Source organism: Curcuma longa, chromosome 1, assembly GCF_044706935.1.
Source record: "Curcuma longa cultivar G26 ecotype Majalengka, Jawa Barat chromosome 1, ITB_CL_G26_1.1, whole genome shotgun sequence".
Taxonomy (NCBI): Eukaryota; Viridiplantae; Streptophyta; class Magnoliopsida; order Zingiberales; family Zingiberaceae; genus Curcuma; species Curcuma longa.
Genome location: NC_133861.1, coordinates 19,160,672 through 19,177,321, shown reverse-complemented (window position 1 = coordinate 19,177,321; position 16,650 = coordinate 19,160,672). Strand labels below are relative to the sequence as shown.

The following is a 16,650-nucleotide window of genomic DNA, read 5'->3' as shown; positions in this document are numbered from 1 at the left end:
ATCAGTCTTTTCCATCGGATCCTTAGTGGACATGCCACGCCGTCCGATCTCCACCATCGAATCCCATACTCGAAGCCAAACTAGATTTTGTCCAAATCTAAGTGCATGAATCTATAGCCCTGATCCTGATCAAAGATTTTTTTTTAAAAAAAAAATCATCCAATACCATAACGACAGCTGGGCAATTACCAGAAACCATGCGACTTTTTGGTCATTATTCTTCTTAATATGATTAAACTCAATTTATTTTCTGAAATAATTTGCCTATTTAACCGGAGGCAACCCTACCGAGCTCCTTCCCCTCTCCCTCCCATCTCCAGTAGTTGCACTCTTCGTTCATCTTTGCTGCATTTTCTCCGGCATTGGAATTGTTGAATTAATTCTTAAAAAATGTCGAGATTACAATTGATCGAGATGAAATATGAGTGTCTTCTTTTTGGTACGCTTCCTGATTTGGTTGGATTTAAATGCTCTGCCGAACAGAATAGTAATTATATGCTCTTGAACTAGATTTGGACGACACACTCTACCCTTTGTGCTCTGGCATCTCAACCGAGTGCCTCAAAAACATCGGAGGTAAGTTTCCACTAGTTCGTGCTCTGTTTTATTCTACTGCTCATTTCTCTGTTCGTGATTCAGATTTCATGGTCGAAAGACTCGGAATTGAACGAAGCAAGATTCCAGACTTGTGCAATCTGCTCTACAAGAACTATGGCACAACAATGGCAGGGTTGAGGGTAATTACCGTGTCGTTTTTGTTTACTTTTATTTGCTTGGATGAACACTCTGTTCCCATGTGATTTTTGTTATGTATCTATGTTTCAGGCTATTGGCTACAATTTCAACTACGATGATTATCACAGGTTCCATTCTAATAAGCCAGTTTCGTTTGTATTCTGTAACAGCAAACTTTTAACCAAATTTTATCTTTCTATTTAAAAGTTTTGTTCATGGACGACTGCCGTACGAGAAGTTAAAGCCTGACCCTGTTCTCAGACACCTGTTGCAGAGCCTTCCAATCCGCAAAGTAGTAAGTATCAATTTAGAACCTCATTTTCTCTCTGTTTTATTTATATTTACAGAAATTAGTTTACTACGCCCATTTGAATTTTATCTTTTTCTCTTCAAAAAATGATTCGAAAACAGATTTTCACCAATGCTGATAAGATTCATGCTGCAAAAGCGCTCAAAAGGCTTGGTCTGGAGGACTGTTTCCAGGGAATCATATGCTTTGAGACACTCAATCTGCCTTCTTCAGATTTCGATCAAGAAAGGGTTGCTGATAACATATTTGACATCGTTGGTCACTTCTCTCACCCAAATTCTGGAGCTGAGTTGCCAAAAACACCAATTCTTTGCAAGCCATCTGTGGAAGCCATGGAGCATGCTCTCAGAATTGCCGGCATCAATCCTCAAACCACTGTGAGATGCTTTGTCCTTCCCTTACATTGATGGTTGTGGACTTCGCTTCTTAAATTCTCTCTAACTGAACAAACTCTCCTTTAGATTTTCTTCGACGACAGTGTTCGCAACATTCAGTCCGCGAAACGCGTTGGCTTGCACACCGTGCTGGTAGTTTATTTTCTTCTCGTTCGTGAGAGTTCTCTGACACGGATTCGATCGAATATTGATGTTTTGAATGGATTTAGGTGGGCACTTCACATAGAGTCAAAGGTGCAGACCATGCCCTGGAAAGTATCCATAACATCAAGGAAGCATTCCCAGAGCTGTTGGAGGAAAATGAGAAATCTGAAGCTATTCATCACTCAGGAAATGTTGGGCTGGAAACATCAGTATCTGCTTGATTCCTCTCCGTCCATGAAGGGCAGCGAAGATAACATCAGCTGGTTAAATCCTAATGCAACTGTCCAAATTGCTTTTAATTCCAGAGATACAGAATAGGATACATAAAGAATCATATTGTTAAGAATCTCAATCTGCCCATGATTTTGGAATGAGATGGCTATTTGTTAAACAAAAGTAATGAGAGTCATGTTCTGCACTCAAATCTTGTGTTGTTTAGTTGCAAAGGTGTATCTTGAGTTTGTCGTGTAAATTAACTTTCAGATTGTTTTAACAGCTTGCATGACAAATATCAGACCAGCTACTATTCAAAATTTGAGCAAAATGAAACAAATTAATAAACTAAGGAATTAAAATTTTATCCTATATTGTAGTTTGGAACTCTCCTGAACCACTTTCACCTCTAGTTATGGACTTGATGAATTAAAGCTGAAATGGATATTTTCCCCAACTTCATCATGGAGGTGCCTGTTAGTTTCGAGATGGTGCTCAAAATTTGCATGTTATAGCATTTTCAACCTCTGAACAAGTTTAATGAAGATCATCCTTGTTTTTTTTTTTTTCTAATGAACAATTGGAACTTCGTAACAGCATGAGCTTTACAAGAAGAAAAGCTCTCTGCTTCTCATACTTTTGTTTCTTTTGCTACCTCTGAAGGAACTATGATCTTTGAGAATGAAGCTACTTATGGCTCCTCTGTGCTTCTTTGACATGACAATAAATCCAGTTAGTTATTGTACAAGCTAAAAGATTGTTTGTGATAATATATAATTAGTTCTGAAAAAGCCAAAGTAGGAGTCAAATTATTAAGATTTTACAGATAGACTGGAATTTCTTTCTGAAATGATAATCTATTTTGGCCATGCCATGACAATTCAATTAAGATAATGAAATTAGAATTCCCTGACATCTCATTCGGAATGGATAAAGAAATTTTGACTTGGGAGAGTTCAGATTTAGGACGTTTTTTGACTTCTTCCTCTTCCCAGCCTTCCTTTTCCCTTCTCTTCCCTTCCCTTCCCTCTGTAACAACAACGTGATAAAGATGTTATTTGCTCTGCTTAAATTTTGCAAAAAAAAAAAAAAACAAAAAATAAAAAATAAACGTGGAAACATTTTCTTACACGAGACAAAAGAAAAGGTAGCAATTGCTTCATATGATTTTGTTGGCGGGACTTCGTTAAATCCACTGCGGCCTATAAATTTTTCTGAAATAATTTCTAAATTTAACTAATAATAATAATTTTAAAAATACAAATTCACATAAAAAATAATTAAAATACGTCATAATTTCTTTTCCCAAATTATTCAGTTTGCGAGATAATTAATCTATTCTCTATAAACTATATATAAATAAATAAGATACTCATGAACCAATTGGAGCACTTAGTTCCTTTCATCAAAATTGATTGAAAGGGCCAAGCAAGTTAATTAGTTGAACTAGCTTTGTTAAGAAAGTTGAAATGGTCTTAATTATCACGTGAGCCAAAGTGATATTATTAGTAGAATTAAAGTGATCTTCCTCAGTGAGTCAAATTAAAATAATTTTGTCCATTAAATTGAATAGCTAGCTCAATCAATCAATCAAAAAGGGACAAAGAAATGTGTATATATAATTATTTTATTCTTAATTTAATTTCAAGAAGCAAAAGCTTTTTCCACGGTCAAGCTAATACATCTTAACCTACATATTGTTGTGTAGCAATGGTAAAAGAATGCCAACCACGAACGAGCGATATATAGCCACAATTAACAATTGGTGTTGGACCATATTCTCTTTTCTTTATTTTATTCCTTTCATTCACTTACTGCCCAACTGTTCTTGATTGGATCGGTTTGTATATATGCCTCTTCATGACAATATTAATTATCTAAGCAGCCGTCAGATTAATAATTTCAATTGCAAGACAAAATTCAGTTGTATTATAACATTTATATATACAATTAGTGCTGCTCATGTTGAACCTCAGAATTAACATTATGCCTTGATCTTCCTCAAATTATACGCCAAGTTCACCTGACCATGTTCATTCCATGTGCACTAATCATATACATATATAAGCCTCAAAGCAGTTTAGTAATGACCACCACTTTCAGAGCTCTGTTATCCCATACAAAAGCAATCCCAGCCATGATGCATGCCCTGTAACTAATTACTCTCCATCTGAGCTAAAAGCAGGGTTCGTGCAATCCATGAAGGAGCCCAAGACTTGGCCTTCATGAGATTAATTTTAGTACTTTTCCATGTGCCAGTTGCCACCCAGCACACCATGACTTGTAAAATTAAACATGCATCGTACGTGAGAACTTGTTATTTGCTGGTGTTTCATTAATTTTCGATCGATACGTTCCACCACTGCTAAGAATGCATGCGTTCATTCTCGAACCAAGTAAAGAATCCATCCAGTTGCATTACGTGGAGCATTTCCAAATCGCATGCCCGCGTGCGAGCTGTTTGTTTCTCTGACTCATCGCTCGAAGACAATCCAGTCCAAACAGCTGCCCCTCGATCGCTAGTTTGGCTACGGAGATGATCATCCATTAGTTTCTTGATTTACTCCAAAACCGTATAGGATCGCTGGAATGGTAAATTCCACTTTTTACATAAGACACTATTGTATATTATGAAAAGTTACATTCTAATTTATCCCATGCATGCATTGATGAATTTGCCAATTGATCGATCGATGAACGTATTTAATATCTATGCTTCCAAACCATGCATGTCATGTGTTCTTGGTATGCATTAACAGCCGATCAATTTGCGAGAAACAACTGCACGATAACTAACAACAGAACATGCTTTTGGTCGGATGAATTAATTTGGTCCTTCTTCTGTATTTTCCCAAACTTTGTATGGATCATTTAATTATTAATTACTTGATTAAACGATGTGGAACAGAAAGGTCAAAAATTAAAGCAACGTAGATTACTAGAATCTTAGCTATATATTGAGCGGTGAAGGAGGTACAAGTGGGAGGGCGGATCATATGCCGGTCCACATCGCGCCAGCTCGTCCTTGATTGGATTGCAAGCATAAGTATATGGGGTTAAGTTTAACATTATAGGTCAGGTCGAGCCGGGTTTTTACCTAATTTGCATCGAATTCCGGAGATAATAATAGTTGAAATCAGTTATCTAGATTGAGAATATATATAGCATTTGTTAGTATTAAAATTGGCTCTTGAAGCATTCTCTATCGATTATACCGATCGATACACGTAAAGGGTACGTTAAAGAGAGTAACAAGTGACAAAGAGAATATAATACTCCATTTATTTTTGCAATTTTTTTATAAGAAGAGTCTTATAATATATCTATTTAATTATAAAATTAAACATTTTAAATTAGATCGAATCTTCTAGTTTGAAGATTACATAGTCATACTCTCACGCCTAGTCATATATACATTTACGTAGGACAATTGTAAACCCAAGTAAACTTTTAAATCTTGCCAAACTTAAACCCCAAAGAGATTTTGGTAAAGCTACTAGCTCAAAACCCCAATAATTAAGCTCTTTTTTTTTTTTCTTACATCCCAATTCTGCAATTTTTTTTTAGAAAAAAAAATAAGAGGAAGGATCGGAGGCTTTATTTTTTTTCCTTTGGAAAAACCTTTTTTAAGCCAATCATTAATAGTCATCGATTATTCTGCAATTAAAAAAGAACAATTCGAGTCAAAAGAAAACTACGGTCAAAATTTTCATGTGTTTGATTTCTTCTTCGACATCGTAAAAGAATAGTATATTTAAAACTTCCACGGCTTTTAATTATATATTAAACTACAGGACTAGATATACTCACGTACAGATCCCAATCCCATACGGAACATGCACCATGTGACAGTGGAAGAGGAGAAAGGAACAAATCAACACACACCACCATGCACCTTCCTTTTCCTTCCCTTCCCAGCTAATTCCTTCATCCTTTTGGGAGCTGGCAATTTATTATATACAAACATGTTTAACTCCATGTCCATTTCACGCCTCTGGTCCCTCACTTCTTGTGCTTCAAGATAACTCAACTCTCATTTCTTTATGATCGATCTCCTCTTTCGACCTAATTCCATACTAGCTGATCAGCTAAACTGTCATATCCGATACATTTCCTTTTGCTTTAATACGTGTTCTTAAAAATTACATAATAATAAAAGAATGGTCATTTAAAGTTATGTTAAGACTCTGTCTCATGCACGCTATTTATGCATCCCCCAATCCTCATCCTCATTAGCTCTTTACTTGCTTCGGTTGCGTAAGGCAACAGTGTCCAACTCGACACGTTACGAGATTCCCATGGCAGCCTAGCCGGTCACGTGATCCCCATGTGATCCTCTTCTCTGATTAACTTGTTAGCTCGTCTTTAATTAATGTTTTTAATTAAACTAATCCCAACCGCCGCCGCGAGTGAAATTAATTTGACAGAAGCCTTCATTAATCGTCCACCGCGCGTCGAACATCGACACGTGTAAGTTTGACCGGATAGGAAACGGGACCGTTACCCAGTTATCCCATCTCGAAATCGAAATGAGTCGTTTTTTGTATATTAAATTTTGAAATAAAATGGAGGATTAATAACTGGCGAATAATTGCGTCAATCGTATGAAGGGCTTGCACTGTTGGATCAGGATAGTAGGACACGTGGAAAGGGGAACCGGTTATAGGATGTGAATCCGTGTGCGGTCACCGGATGAGCCGGTGGGCGTGGGAGGGAGTCAAAAACGTTCTAATGATTTTAAGCCAAAATGGGATGGTTTACAGGGGGTTTTTAGCCATCAGAGAGAGAGAGGAGAGAGAGGAATCGAGCGTTTATTGGGAGGAACAAGGGGTTGAGGAAGGGAATTTGGTCGCCAATTCGTGGTTTGGCCTCTCGTGATCCTCCGATCTCGCCTCCGCTTGAGTTGGGACAAAATTTAGTGCGAATAGCTATATTTTCTCGGCGATCTCTTCGGAATTGGAGATCCTTAAGCAGAGAGCGTCGTCCCTCGTCGTCGGCACAGGTGATTGGATCCGTTTCTCTCTAGTGTGGTTTTTCTGATGGTTTATCGAGTGCGGATTCCTGCGTTCTTCTTTGATCATGACAAAAATGTTGTTTTGTGTCAGGTTTATGTTCCATCTTGAATTGATTTTGTTACCTCTTCTCTTTTTTTCCTGACCTGATGTCGTCGTTTTTAATAGACAATCTGAATTTCTCTGCGAAAAGCTTTGCCATTTCCGTCAAAATTCGGTGGCTTTCCTTTCCTATCTGCTCACGCAATTAGACCCGAGGAGCAGAAAAAGATAAACTTAAACCTTTATTTAGTATTTTTCTGTTTCTTGTGGTTTTGGATCTGGATGCTGAAATCCTTCTGCCTTACGGTTCTCTATCCTTGTGACATTCATCTCAGTTTTTTTATTTTTTGCTCTCTTAAATTTCCTTGGGGTTGGATATTTATTTATTTTTCTCGTTTTAATCTACATGTAGTCATGGTTTGTGGTAATTACAAGGAATTGCTTGACGCATTTGAACCTTAAAGTCGGCAATCGAATTTCATTGGAAGCTGAACGTGGATTATTAAATTTTAGTCTTAATTTGTTTTCGTGGACCGCCAAGTTATTCGATCATTGAATTTCACACATTTATTATAGCGTGCATAGAGCCTGCCTGAAATTTTGTTGCTTCCTTTTTTTGTGACAGATTTAGGAAAGAATGGTGCTTCTTTTTTGAAATTGCTGCCCCTACTTGTGATGAATCTTTCGGGTTTGGTGGTTCAGAACGGGATGCAAGGCGAATCAAGTGCTCATGCAGCCCCTATGGTGCCACATTTTCCCAAATCAGCTAGGGTATGTTTGCAAATCCAATTTTCATATGGTGAGCTTGGATCCATACTGTTGATCTAACTTTTGCAAGTTTTTCGACAGGGAAAGCGTTCAGCAAGAAAGAAGTCTGAGGATCAGCAGATGTGTGCAATCGATTTGCTTGCCAATCTAGCAAGCAAATTGTTGTCAGAAAGGGAAAATTTGCTGAGTCCCAATCACAATATTCAAACATCTTCTCCTGTTTCAGTACGTGGTACAGTTAAATTAGACAAAATTGATGCACAGAAATTGGTAAAGTTTGAGGCTTGTGATCAGCTAAGTTGTAACGAAGATCTGCATTGTCACAAAAATTCCCTAAAAGGGAAGACAAATGACGTGTGCAATCATGCAATGGCCTCACAAGCCACAGCACCAGAGCCTACTCTCTTCGCAATGTCTGAAATATCAAATGAGGATGCTATTGCCCAAGAACAGAAGTTGATTGGTAAGAAAGAAAAAACTGTGCATGGTTCCTATGTCGTTTCTCAGAAATGTGGCATAAAGAAACTTGATTCCAGTACCATAGCATTGCATGACCTAAAAGAAGTGAAGAGCAAGGCAACATTCCGAGCTGAACAAATGGATGAGAAAGATTTATACATGAGTAGTGCTGACAATCGAAAGAATTATTATGAAAATTTTGCTGCTTTAGTTAGCTCCGACAACAATTTTGATATGCCCTCGGACATGAACAACATTCGCCGGAAGCTCCTCATTCCCAAGCTGGAAGATCATATGGATCCTGCTGCAGATAAAGATGATGAGAATTCTTCAGAATGCAGTCAATATGTTGTTGCTACCAAGAACTCTAGGTTTCAGCACACAGGTGACAGCCATAGGATAAGAAAGCTTTTAGCATCTAGATTGAGGAAAGTAGCTCCAGCAATATCACAGGATGGAAAGAACGCTAATTATGGTACTCCAATCACTCCCCTCAATTATCCCATAACTTATTAAACAAATACTCTTGTATTGTTATGCACATGTGTTTCTACGTTTTTGTTTCCACAATGCAAATATCATGCATTTCAGCATTGATTTTTTTTTTCTTTTCACTTCAGATACAGAAAACAAGACTTCTTTACAGGGTAAGAAAATGGATTATTCACGTCCAAGAACATTGACGAACGCCTTCAGGAAAAGAAAATTGTTTGATCATTATTCTGCATCAGCTTCTGATGGAGGGATTTATTGTGAAGGTGTGTCAATTTGTTTTGTTCAGAGAATGATATCTATTTAGAAAAAATGACCATATGACATATCGTTTGATGGTTTGTCAATTTAAGCTGGTTAATATCTACATGAATACTTCCATTTAGGATTGGGTTTTAAGAAATATTATTTTTGTTTTTACAGCAAATGATGAGTGCTCTTCAACGAAAGTAAGCAAATCATGTAATAGTTCTTCAGACTACCATGGTAAGCAGTGGAATGGATAAACCATGTGTCATTATTTTTGTTTCATTTTTCTTTATTTTGTACTTTTAATTTCAATCCTGATATGAGTAAGTCCTAATGGGTCCTTTATTTTATTTATCCTTTTATTTAGTTAAATTGAGGATCAAGTCTTTTGAGGTGCCAGAACTTGTTGTTGAGGTTCCTGAAACAACTACTGTTGGTTCGCTAAAGGTACACAATTATTTCAACACCATTATAATACTTCCATCTCAGAAGTATGCATGAGATTGTCATCGATCCCAAATAGTTGGAACAGACACACGGTTTGATCATAATCATGATATGCGTGCAATTTATTATACAAAAGTTGGCTGTATATTTTCCTTTAAAATTTGCTTGATTCTATGGTTTAACCCATTTTTTATTTGTTAAAACTAGTAGTTGAACATCTTGATTATTACTTTATCGTCATATTGCCCAAGCATGTGTGCATAGTGTTGTTGGTTCAATGCATCACAGACTCGCTTTCTGATATTTTAGAAACCATTATTTCTACCTCAACCCAGCATTATCCATGTGTGCAATTATATTAGTCTATTTTAGTCCCTAACCCATTTACAGTATTTACATTTATTCTATTTTTGTGAATGCCAAAGTTGTTGAGGAACAGATTCAATGTTTTTACTATTCCTCCATTCCACGTGTTGATATGTTATGCAGAGGCAAGTTTGGGAGGCTATAACTACTATCCTTGGAGGCGGGCTGCATGTTGGTATTCGTCTTCAAGGAAAGAAGGTTACAGATGATAGCCAAACCTTGCACCAGGCTGGAATTTTGCATAGCGACAAGTTAAGTGATTTGGGTTTTACGTTGGAGCCAAATATCAAACATGTTCCAGAAGAACTGACATGCTCTAAAGACCCTCATCTTCTAAGTCTTGGTCGTTCTCCTGATCAATTAGATAGGTAAGTGAAGTACATAATCTCCTTTAAATTTGTGATGGATAGTAATGTTATGGAGTTTCGTGTCAGATGTTTTATTGACATGAATTTTCTTTAAGACTGGCATTAATGATCTATCCTATGAGTTTGATTTTTTCTTCTTTTGCCTATAATATTTAATAAAGTATATCACTGTCTATTTCTTTGTGCTTTTGATAGATTTCCACCTATAGTACCTTCTGCCATAGATCAATTGGGATTTGAAGCTACTCAAAAATGTGCAAAGGCCTCTCCTGAGAGCGGTCATGATTCAGTTCAGTCACAAACCAATGCGTCATCACCTGAAAAGCAAACTGCCAGTTCACTGCCTCTGGTTGCAGTGCCGCAACCACTAAATGAGGAAGCCATGGCCATTGTTCCTCTTCCTAACAAGCCTAAGATCAAATCATGTCAAGTTGCTCAACGTCGAGTTCGAAGGCCATTCACTGTTGCTGAAGTGGAAGCCCTGGTCCAGGCAGTGGAAAAGCTTGGGACAGGAAGGTTCGTTTTGCTTGTGAAAACTGATGCTATATATATTTGCTTACTGCAAGCATGCTCTCTTATGGGCTTCTCTGGTTTCATTTATTTATTTATGTTTAGGTGGAGAGATGTCAAACTTTGTGCTTTTGAGAATGAAAAGCACCGGACATACGTTGATCTAAAGGTAATTGCACTTAACTTGATTGCTTACTTTCCAAATTATTTAAGACGGACTGTGTTCTTTCTAGGAAGGATAACCTTGTACTTATTATTTCTGAATCTGTGTTCCTTGTTATCTAGTACATCAGTGCCTCTTCTTACGATCAAAATTTAGACTAATCGTGATGCATTCAGCTTCTTATTTTAGTTCTTAGCATTACGTGGGAGATGATGAGGTAACTAGGTTTATTAACCAGTGTATGTTTTACATAGACTACTCAGATATCAAGTCAACCTTTAGAGCATTCATCTGCTAATGACATTTAACTTTTGAGTACTAATCTTTCTTCACAATAAATGATCAAGAAAACATAAGTTAGTAATATCCATTTTGTTGGGAAAAAACATCATCTATACGACATGCTAACCTTGCTGACTCCTCTGATTGACACAGGATAAATGGAAGACATTGGTACACACAGCTAGGATTTCCCCGCAACAAAGAAGAGGAGAACCTGTCCCTCAAGAGCTTTTAGATAGGGTTCTGTTAGCCCATGGCTATTGGTCCCAGCAACAAACCAAGCTTCAGGTGAAATCGCTTCCCGCGTCTGAGACTCTCTTACTCCTCTCATACCCGCGGAAGTAGAAACCATTTGATTCATGTAGATAAACAGATTCTACAATTTAAAAAAAAAAAAAAAAAAAAAGGGGGAAAAAAAGTTACATAGCTGATAAAACTCTTTGACCTTCAATCACCATATGACGCCGTCATTCTTCACCACTATTCTTTCACGCGGAAGTTTTTTAGGAAGAATAAGGAAAAGATGATTAGTTCTTCTTCGATTGTATACGATAGACAGTGATCCAGGAAAACAGCATTGTTGTGCAAAAGAAACAAGGTAGTCGCGTCACTAACCGGTGACTTCTCATTTGTTTAATTCATTCTTTTCCATGGAGTCTGCTTGTGCCTTGGAAGATGGCAAGCTTACTTCTTTTATTTGCTTCTCTTTCAATGTTGTATTGATTAACTGATTTTTCTTATTAACAATTCACCCTATACTTCATGTAACAAACGATTCATTTATAACATTTATTTGATGTTGTGATCTATGCAATTTAATGTTGAGATTAACTGATTAAGTGCTATGTACTTCGGTGAAATTACGAATGGGTCAAGTTGATAAATGATGAAATTGCTCCTGTGAGATTGAGTTGTATTACTAATCTTATTGCACTGGACATTTGTGGCTTAGTGTGTATCCAAAGAGTAGATGATGTTTGGTTATATTATTTTTGTCATTATCAATTGTAAGTTGTTTATATTAAAGATACGTGTACGTGATTTAAACTGAATAAGTTGTTTGGTAAAAGAATAGAAAACCAAAAAACACAAAAATCGTGAGGATAATCCTGAAATGAACAGTCAACTGGATTGTAAAACATATTTTTTAAGGTTCCGTTAAATATACGGAACAAACTATTTTAACTTTTATGCAATTCATAAATGCAATTCATCCTGTTTTTCTTGTCTGTCCTTCAGGCTAAATTGAGCATAAAATTTCAAATTAGCGATTACACGTGTTAAATATGATATGATCTGCATCTGTATTATGAAATTGATGGATGAATCTACGACCGAATCAAGGTGAGTGGACAATTCTAATCCAGGTCTGTGGAATGGCACCCGAGCTAGACTCTCGAGTGAGGGTCAAATTGCTGAATAACTCCCAACCGTTGGATCCTTCTCATTGGACTGCCATGATACAGTATCGTACAATTTCTAGAAGCTTTAATTGGAGAGGATCCCTTAACTTTTTGCGATTCAGCTTCTTCCTCCTTGCTTCCTTGAATGGCACGAGGGATGGGCATGCGATCCCCTCCAAGTTATCCCTCTCGACGACAAACCAGATCAAGCCCGGCATCATCTAATGAGCGGTCGTGATGAGGTACTGCATGTTTTAGTTCAAAGAAAATTTGGAGAACATCAGAACATCATCAGTGCTGCTGCAACCTCTCTATTTCCTCTCTGCTTCCTCTGGCTTGTCGCTCCATTGCCAACCCTTGTTCTCCCATGGCTTTTAAACCTCTCCGGCTCGCCCACACTTCGATTCTAGCTGCAGAGTTGGCGGCGGAGGAAGATTATGTCACTCTGTCTCGACAACGGTGCGGCTTTACTACCCTACTTCCTCAATTTCGATTTTGTGATCCCACTCTGATAGGTGTTTTGCTCACTCTGTCTTTGCAGGGGAGCACAGTATCGAATCTGCGCATCCCGATCCATCAGAATTTGTGCTGTACCAATCCGGGAAGCGGATGGACCAGGTGGCGGTTTCTCCCTCTGCAGCTCCGGCTCTGGTTTTGTCGAACTCCGGGAAACGGATCGACCCGTCATGGAGAAGTAAGAAGTACGTGAAGCAGGTGACAGGACGGCTTAATGATACCGAGCTTCACCTCGCGGCACTGCGAGGGGACCTTGCGGCGCTGAAGCAGATTCTAGGCGAGGTCGAAACGCAAGTCACGGGGACGCCTGTCGATGCCGAGTTCGTCTCCGAGGTGGCTGAAATCCGCGCGTCTATGGCCAGCGAGGCGAATGAGATGGGCGAGACGGCGCTGTTCATCGCCGTGGAGAAGGGGTTTCTTGATGTTGTAGTGGAGCTGTTGAAGTACTCCGATCGGGAGAGCCTCTCCAAGAAGAATAGATCAGGTTTTGATGCTTTACATGTGGCTGCTAGAGAGGGGCACAAAGGTTAGTAGGTTCCGGTTCTCTACTCTTTTATGTATAAGAGTAGGTGTATGATAGCATTCCAATCACCATATGAACTCAAATATCAAACCTTTTTACAATCACCTGATCGATAATTATTAACAAGCTGCTAAAGTCTGAATTTTATTTATACGTAACTGGTAGCTATTGTAATAATTCCTGCTTTTCTTTAGCTATGGACCCGTGGTTATTGTGTAGCTATGATAAACCAGAAATTTTGAACTTTGATCAAAATTCTTAAGACTTTTTTGTGGTGCGAGATTATTATTAAACATTTCGCTTCGTCAACAAACTGAAATTTGAGTATTTGGAGAGTGATATTGAACCAATTGTTTTACTCTAGGGCACATTATGTCAATCCAATCGTCTTATTTGAGTCTTGAGTTTCTTTATTTAAATAGAGGCAATAACTTGAGATTTTCTTTTTCGATAAGATAGTAGTTTTTCTCACCTTAGTCTGTCACAATTTCACTTGGAAGACCTATCACTGATATGTTATATGCAGAAATTGTCCAGGTACTTCTCGATCACGATCCAGACCTAATCAAGACATTTGGCCAATCAAAGGTCACCCCGCTTATAACTGCTGTCATGAGAGGTCACACTGAAATTGTGAAGTTGTTGCTGGAACAAGATGTGAGCTTAATTGAGATGTCAAAAACCAATGGAAAGAGTGCGCTGCATTTCGCTGCTCGTCAAGGACATCTTCAAATTGTAAACGCCTTGCTTGAGAAGGATCCACAACTTGCTAGGAGGACTGATAAAAAAGGGCAAACTGCTCTCCATATGGCAGTTAAAGGAACAGGTTGTGATGTTGTAAAAGCTCTTGTGGATGCTGATCCAGCCATAGTGATGCTACCAGATAGAGCAGGCAACACTGCTTTACATGTGGCAACGAAGAAGAAAAGAACTGAGGTAATATTATTAATTCCATTTGTTTTATCCTAACCAGGTTTGATATAATGTTGTTTGGGTTATGCCCGCATTGGCTGCACCATCTTTAATTAAGGTTAGATGGTACTAGCCTCTAAAGCAAAGAAGTAAAGTTCTGTTTGGCGCATACAATACTTTATCTTGTGAATGGTTACTCAATATAAAATCACTGAACAATTTTACTTAAACCATAGATGTTAGATTGATAATCATTTGTTCTTTATGTTAGTTTAAGCTCTAAAAATAGCTACAGAATTTGGTAATTCACACCATGCTTTTTTGAAAAAAATTTATGCGGTTCCATTTCTTAGATACTGAGTTATTATTTTCAGTTTGCCAACCAATTTTCTCTCTTTATAGAGTTTCATCATATTCTCTCAACTTATCTTATTCTTTACAAGTAAAGGATCCATTTTTTAAAAATCCTTTTCAAGGATCAAATTCTCGTGGTTTCAAAGAAATGGAGTTCTTCATTAGATCTGTTTCGTCTGAATGTGTGTGTTTGTCCTTTTTCCTTTTTAACTTCCAGTTGCAGTATACAGTGAACATACAGAATAGTTTGTTTGAGCTCATGAATGATTAAAACTTGGTGCCAAGCAATATGTTTGAAGGAGAATAATTATTTCATACCTTTTTTCAATTGTGATATTCATTATGAACTTGCATATGGAAAAATATCTAATTAAGACCATGCAAAAAAGTTTTGCTGATTGCAAAACAAACTGTATTAAATAGCTTAGTTTAAAATTTTGCCACAGGGTACATTAAAAAACTGTATAGATGGATGTATGATCACCTACGATTAGAGATGTCTAATTGGAATCTGAAATAGAAATCTTTGGCTGTATTTCACTTTTCTTATTGCAGAAATTGAAGGTTTTATTTTCTTTATCACGCTTAGTCAGATAATTCCCATTTCTTGTAGGTAGTAGTGACTCTCCTACACCTCCCTGATATAAATGTGAATGCACTGACAAGAGAACATCAAACCGCTCTTGATATTGCTGAAGGCCTGCCACTTTCAGAAGAATCTGCTGAGATTAAAGAATGGTTGACTCGTTATGATGCAGTAAGGGCAAAGGAATTGAATCAGCCTCGCGATGAGCTCCGAAAGACTGTCACTGAGATAAAAAAGGATGTCCATATACAACTGGAGCAGACTAGGAAGACAAACAAAAATGTCTATGGCATTGCGAAGGAACTAAGAAAGCTACACAGAGAAGGCATTAACAATGCTACAAACTCTGTCACTGTGGTTGCTGTGCTCTTTGCAACCGTTGCATTTGCCTCGATCTTTACAGTTCCTGGTGGGACTGACTCTGCTGGGACAGCTACGGTCACTGGATCTGCGAGTTTCAAAGTTTTTTTCATCTTCAATGCTGTTGCTCTCTTCACTTCCTTGGCAGTAGTGGTGGTTCAGATAACAATAGTCAGGGGAGAAACAAAAGCAGAGAGGCGGGTTGTTGAAGTTATTAACAAACTGATGTGGCTTGCCTCTGTGTGCACTACCGTTGCATTTATTGCATCTTCCTACATTGTAGTGGGCCGGCATAACCAATGGGCAGCTTTTCTGGTTTTGCTTATTGGTGGAGTAACAATGACTGGTGTTCTCGGGACCATGACTTTCTATGTTGTAAGGTCGAAGCGTACCCGTTCAATTAGGAGACGAGCACAGTCCTCAAAGAGCGGTGCAAGTTCATGGCATCACACTTCTGAGTTATCTGATCCTGATTTTGAAAGGGTTTACGCCATTTGAACCATGAAGGGGGGTTCTATCGTTCGACATCTTTTCAGTATCTTTTGTATGTGTATAGTGAATCAAACACTGTCTGTTGGGTGGCTTGATGGTCTCCTACGGTGCAGCAAAGTCTCTTCTAGTTCTCATGTCCTATGTTGTAAATTGGAAATTAAGTTATGTAGCAGTTGTATGGTGCTATGATGTTTCCAATGAATCATCTTAGTTATTATAGAATAAAAGAAGGTAATGTATCTCTCCTATCTCTTGAAACCGAACTACCAACCACCAAGAACAGCTCAATAGATTCTGAACGTAATCTTGTTGTTATATGACATTTCTTCGATTGTGCTTCTAACCTTGCTTCAATTTGTGGTTTCAAAATAATCTTTCACTAGTTTTCAACTTGTTGACGTGCCAAACGATCTCCACCTACCAATGAGCTCACATGAGATTTTTAGAGTGAAGACATCGTCTTAAGAAAGAAAATTATATCTGTTTCAATTTAAAAAGTTATTTTCTCTTGTTCATATTTATATTAATTTATTAAATATTTTTTTGCTA

The 16,650-nt window shown here is 37.8% G+C and overlaps 3 protein-coding genes across 4 annotated transcripts; all 3 read left to right on the top strand.

Annotated features, from left to right (window-relative positions):
• The first annotated feature begins 313 nt into the window (after nucleotides 1-313).
• On the top strand, nucleotides 314-2,008 carry LOC141829603 (uncharacterized protein C24B11.05-like). Of its 2 annotated transcripts, XM_074717122.1 has the most exons (8): nucleotides 314-439; nucleotides 511-576; nucleotides 640-737; nucleotides 826-863; nucleotides 943-1,030; nucleotides 1,147-1,422; nucleotides 1,507-1,572; nucleotides 1,650-2,008. In XM_074717122.1, the coding sequence occupies exons 1-8, from the start codon at nucleotides 391-393 to the stop codon at nucleotides 1,803-1,805; spliced, it is 837 nt and encodes a 278-aa protein (XP_074573223.1). In that variant the 5' UTR covers nucleotides 314-390; the 3' UTR covers nucleotides 1,806-2,008. The 2 variants fall into 2 exon arrangements, with proteins under 2 accessions (XP_074573223.1, XP_074573216.1); XM_074717115.1 differs by having other exon boundaries at nucleotides 511-737.
• A 4,576-nt stretch (nucleotides 2,009-6,584) lies between these two features.
• LOC141828178 (telomere repeat-binding protein 2-like) lies at nucleotides 6,585-11,764 on the top strand. Its single transcript, XM_074715553.1, has 10 exons — nucleotides 6,585-6,799; nucleotides 7,477-7,622; nucleotides 7,701-8,553; nucleotides 8,699-8,836; nucleotides 8,994-9,056; nucleotides 9,187-9,266; nucleotides 9,756-10,000; nucleotides 10,196-10,516; nucleotides 10,616-10,679; nucleotides 11,109-11,764. Exons 2-10 carry the CDS (start codon nucleotides 7,527-7,529, stop codon nucleotides 11,298-11,300), a joined length of 2,052 nt encoding a protein of 683 aa, XP_074571654.1. The 5' UTR covers nucleotides 6,585-6,799; nucleotides 7,477-7,526; the 3' UTR covers nucleotides 11,301-11,764.
• Nucleotides 11,765-12,730: 966 nt separating this feature from the next.
• On the top strand, nucleotides 12,731-16,349 carry LOC141828185 (ankyrin repeat-containing protein ITN1-like). The gene is made up of 4 exons (XM_074715565.1): nucleotides 12,731-12,817; nucleotides 12,900-13,400; nucleotides 13,924-14,333; nucleotides 15,277-16,349. The coding sequence occupies exons 1-4, from the start codon at nucleotides 12,796-12,798 to the stop codon at nucleotides 16,105-16,107; spliced, it is 1,764 nt and encodes a 587-aa protein (XP_074571666.1). The 5' UTR covers nucleotides 12,731-12,795; the 3' UTR covers nucleotides 16,108-16,349.
• Nucleotides 16,350-16,650: the final 301 nt, after the last annotated feature.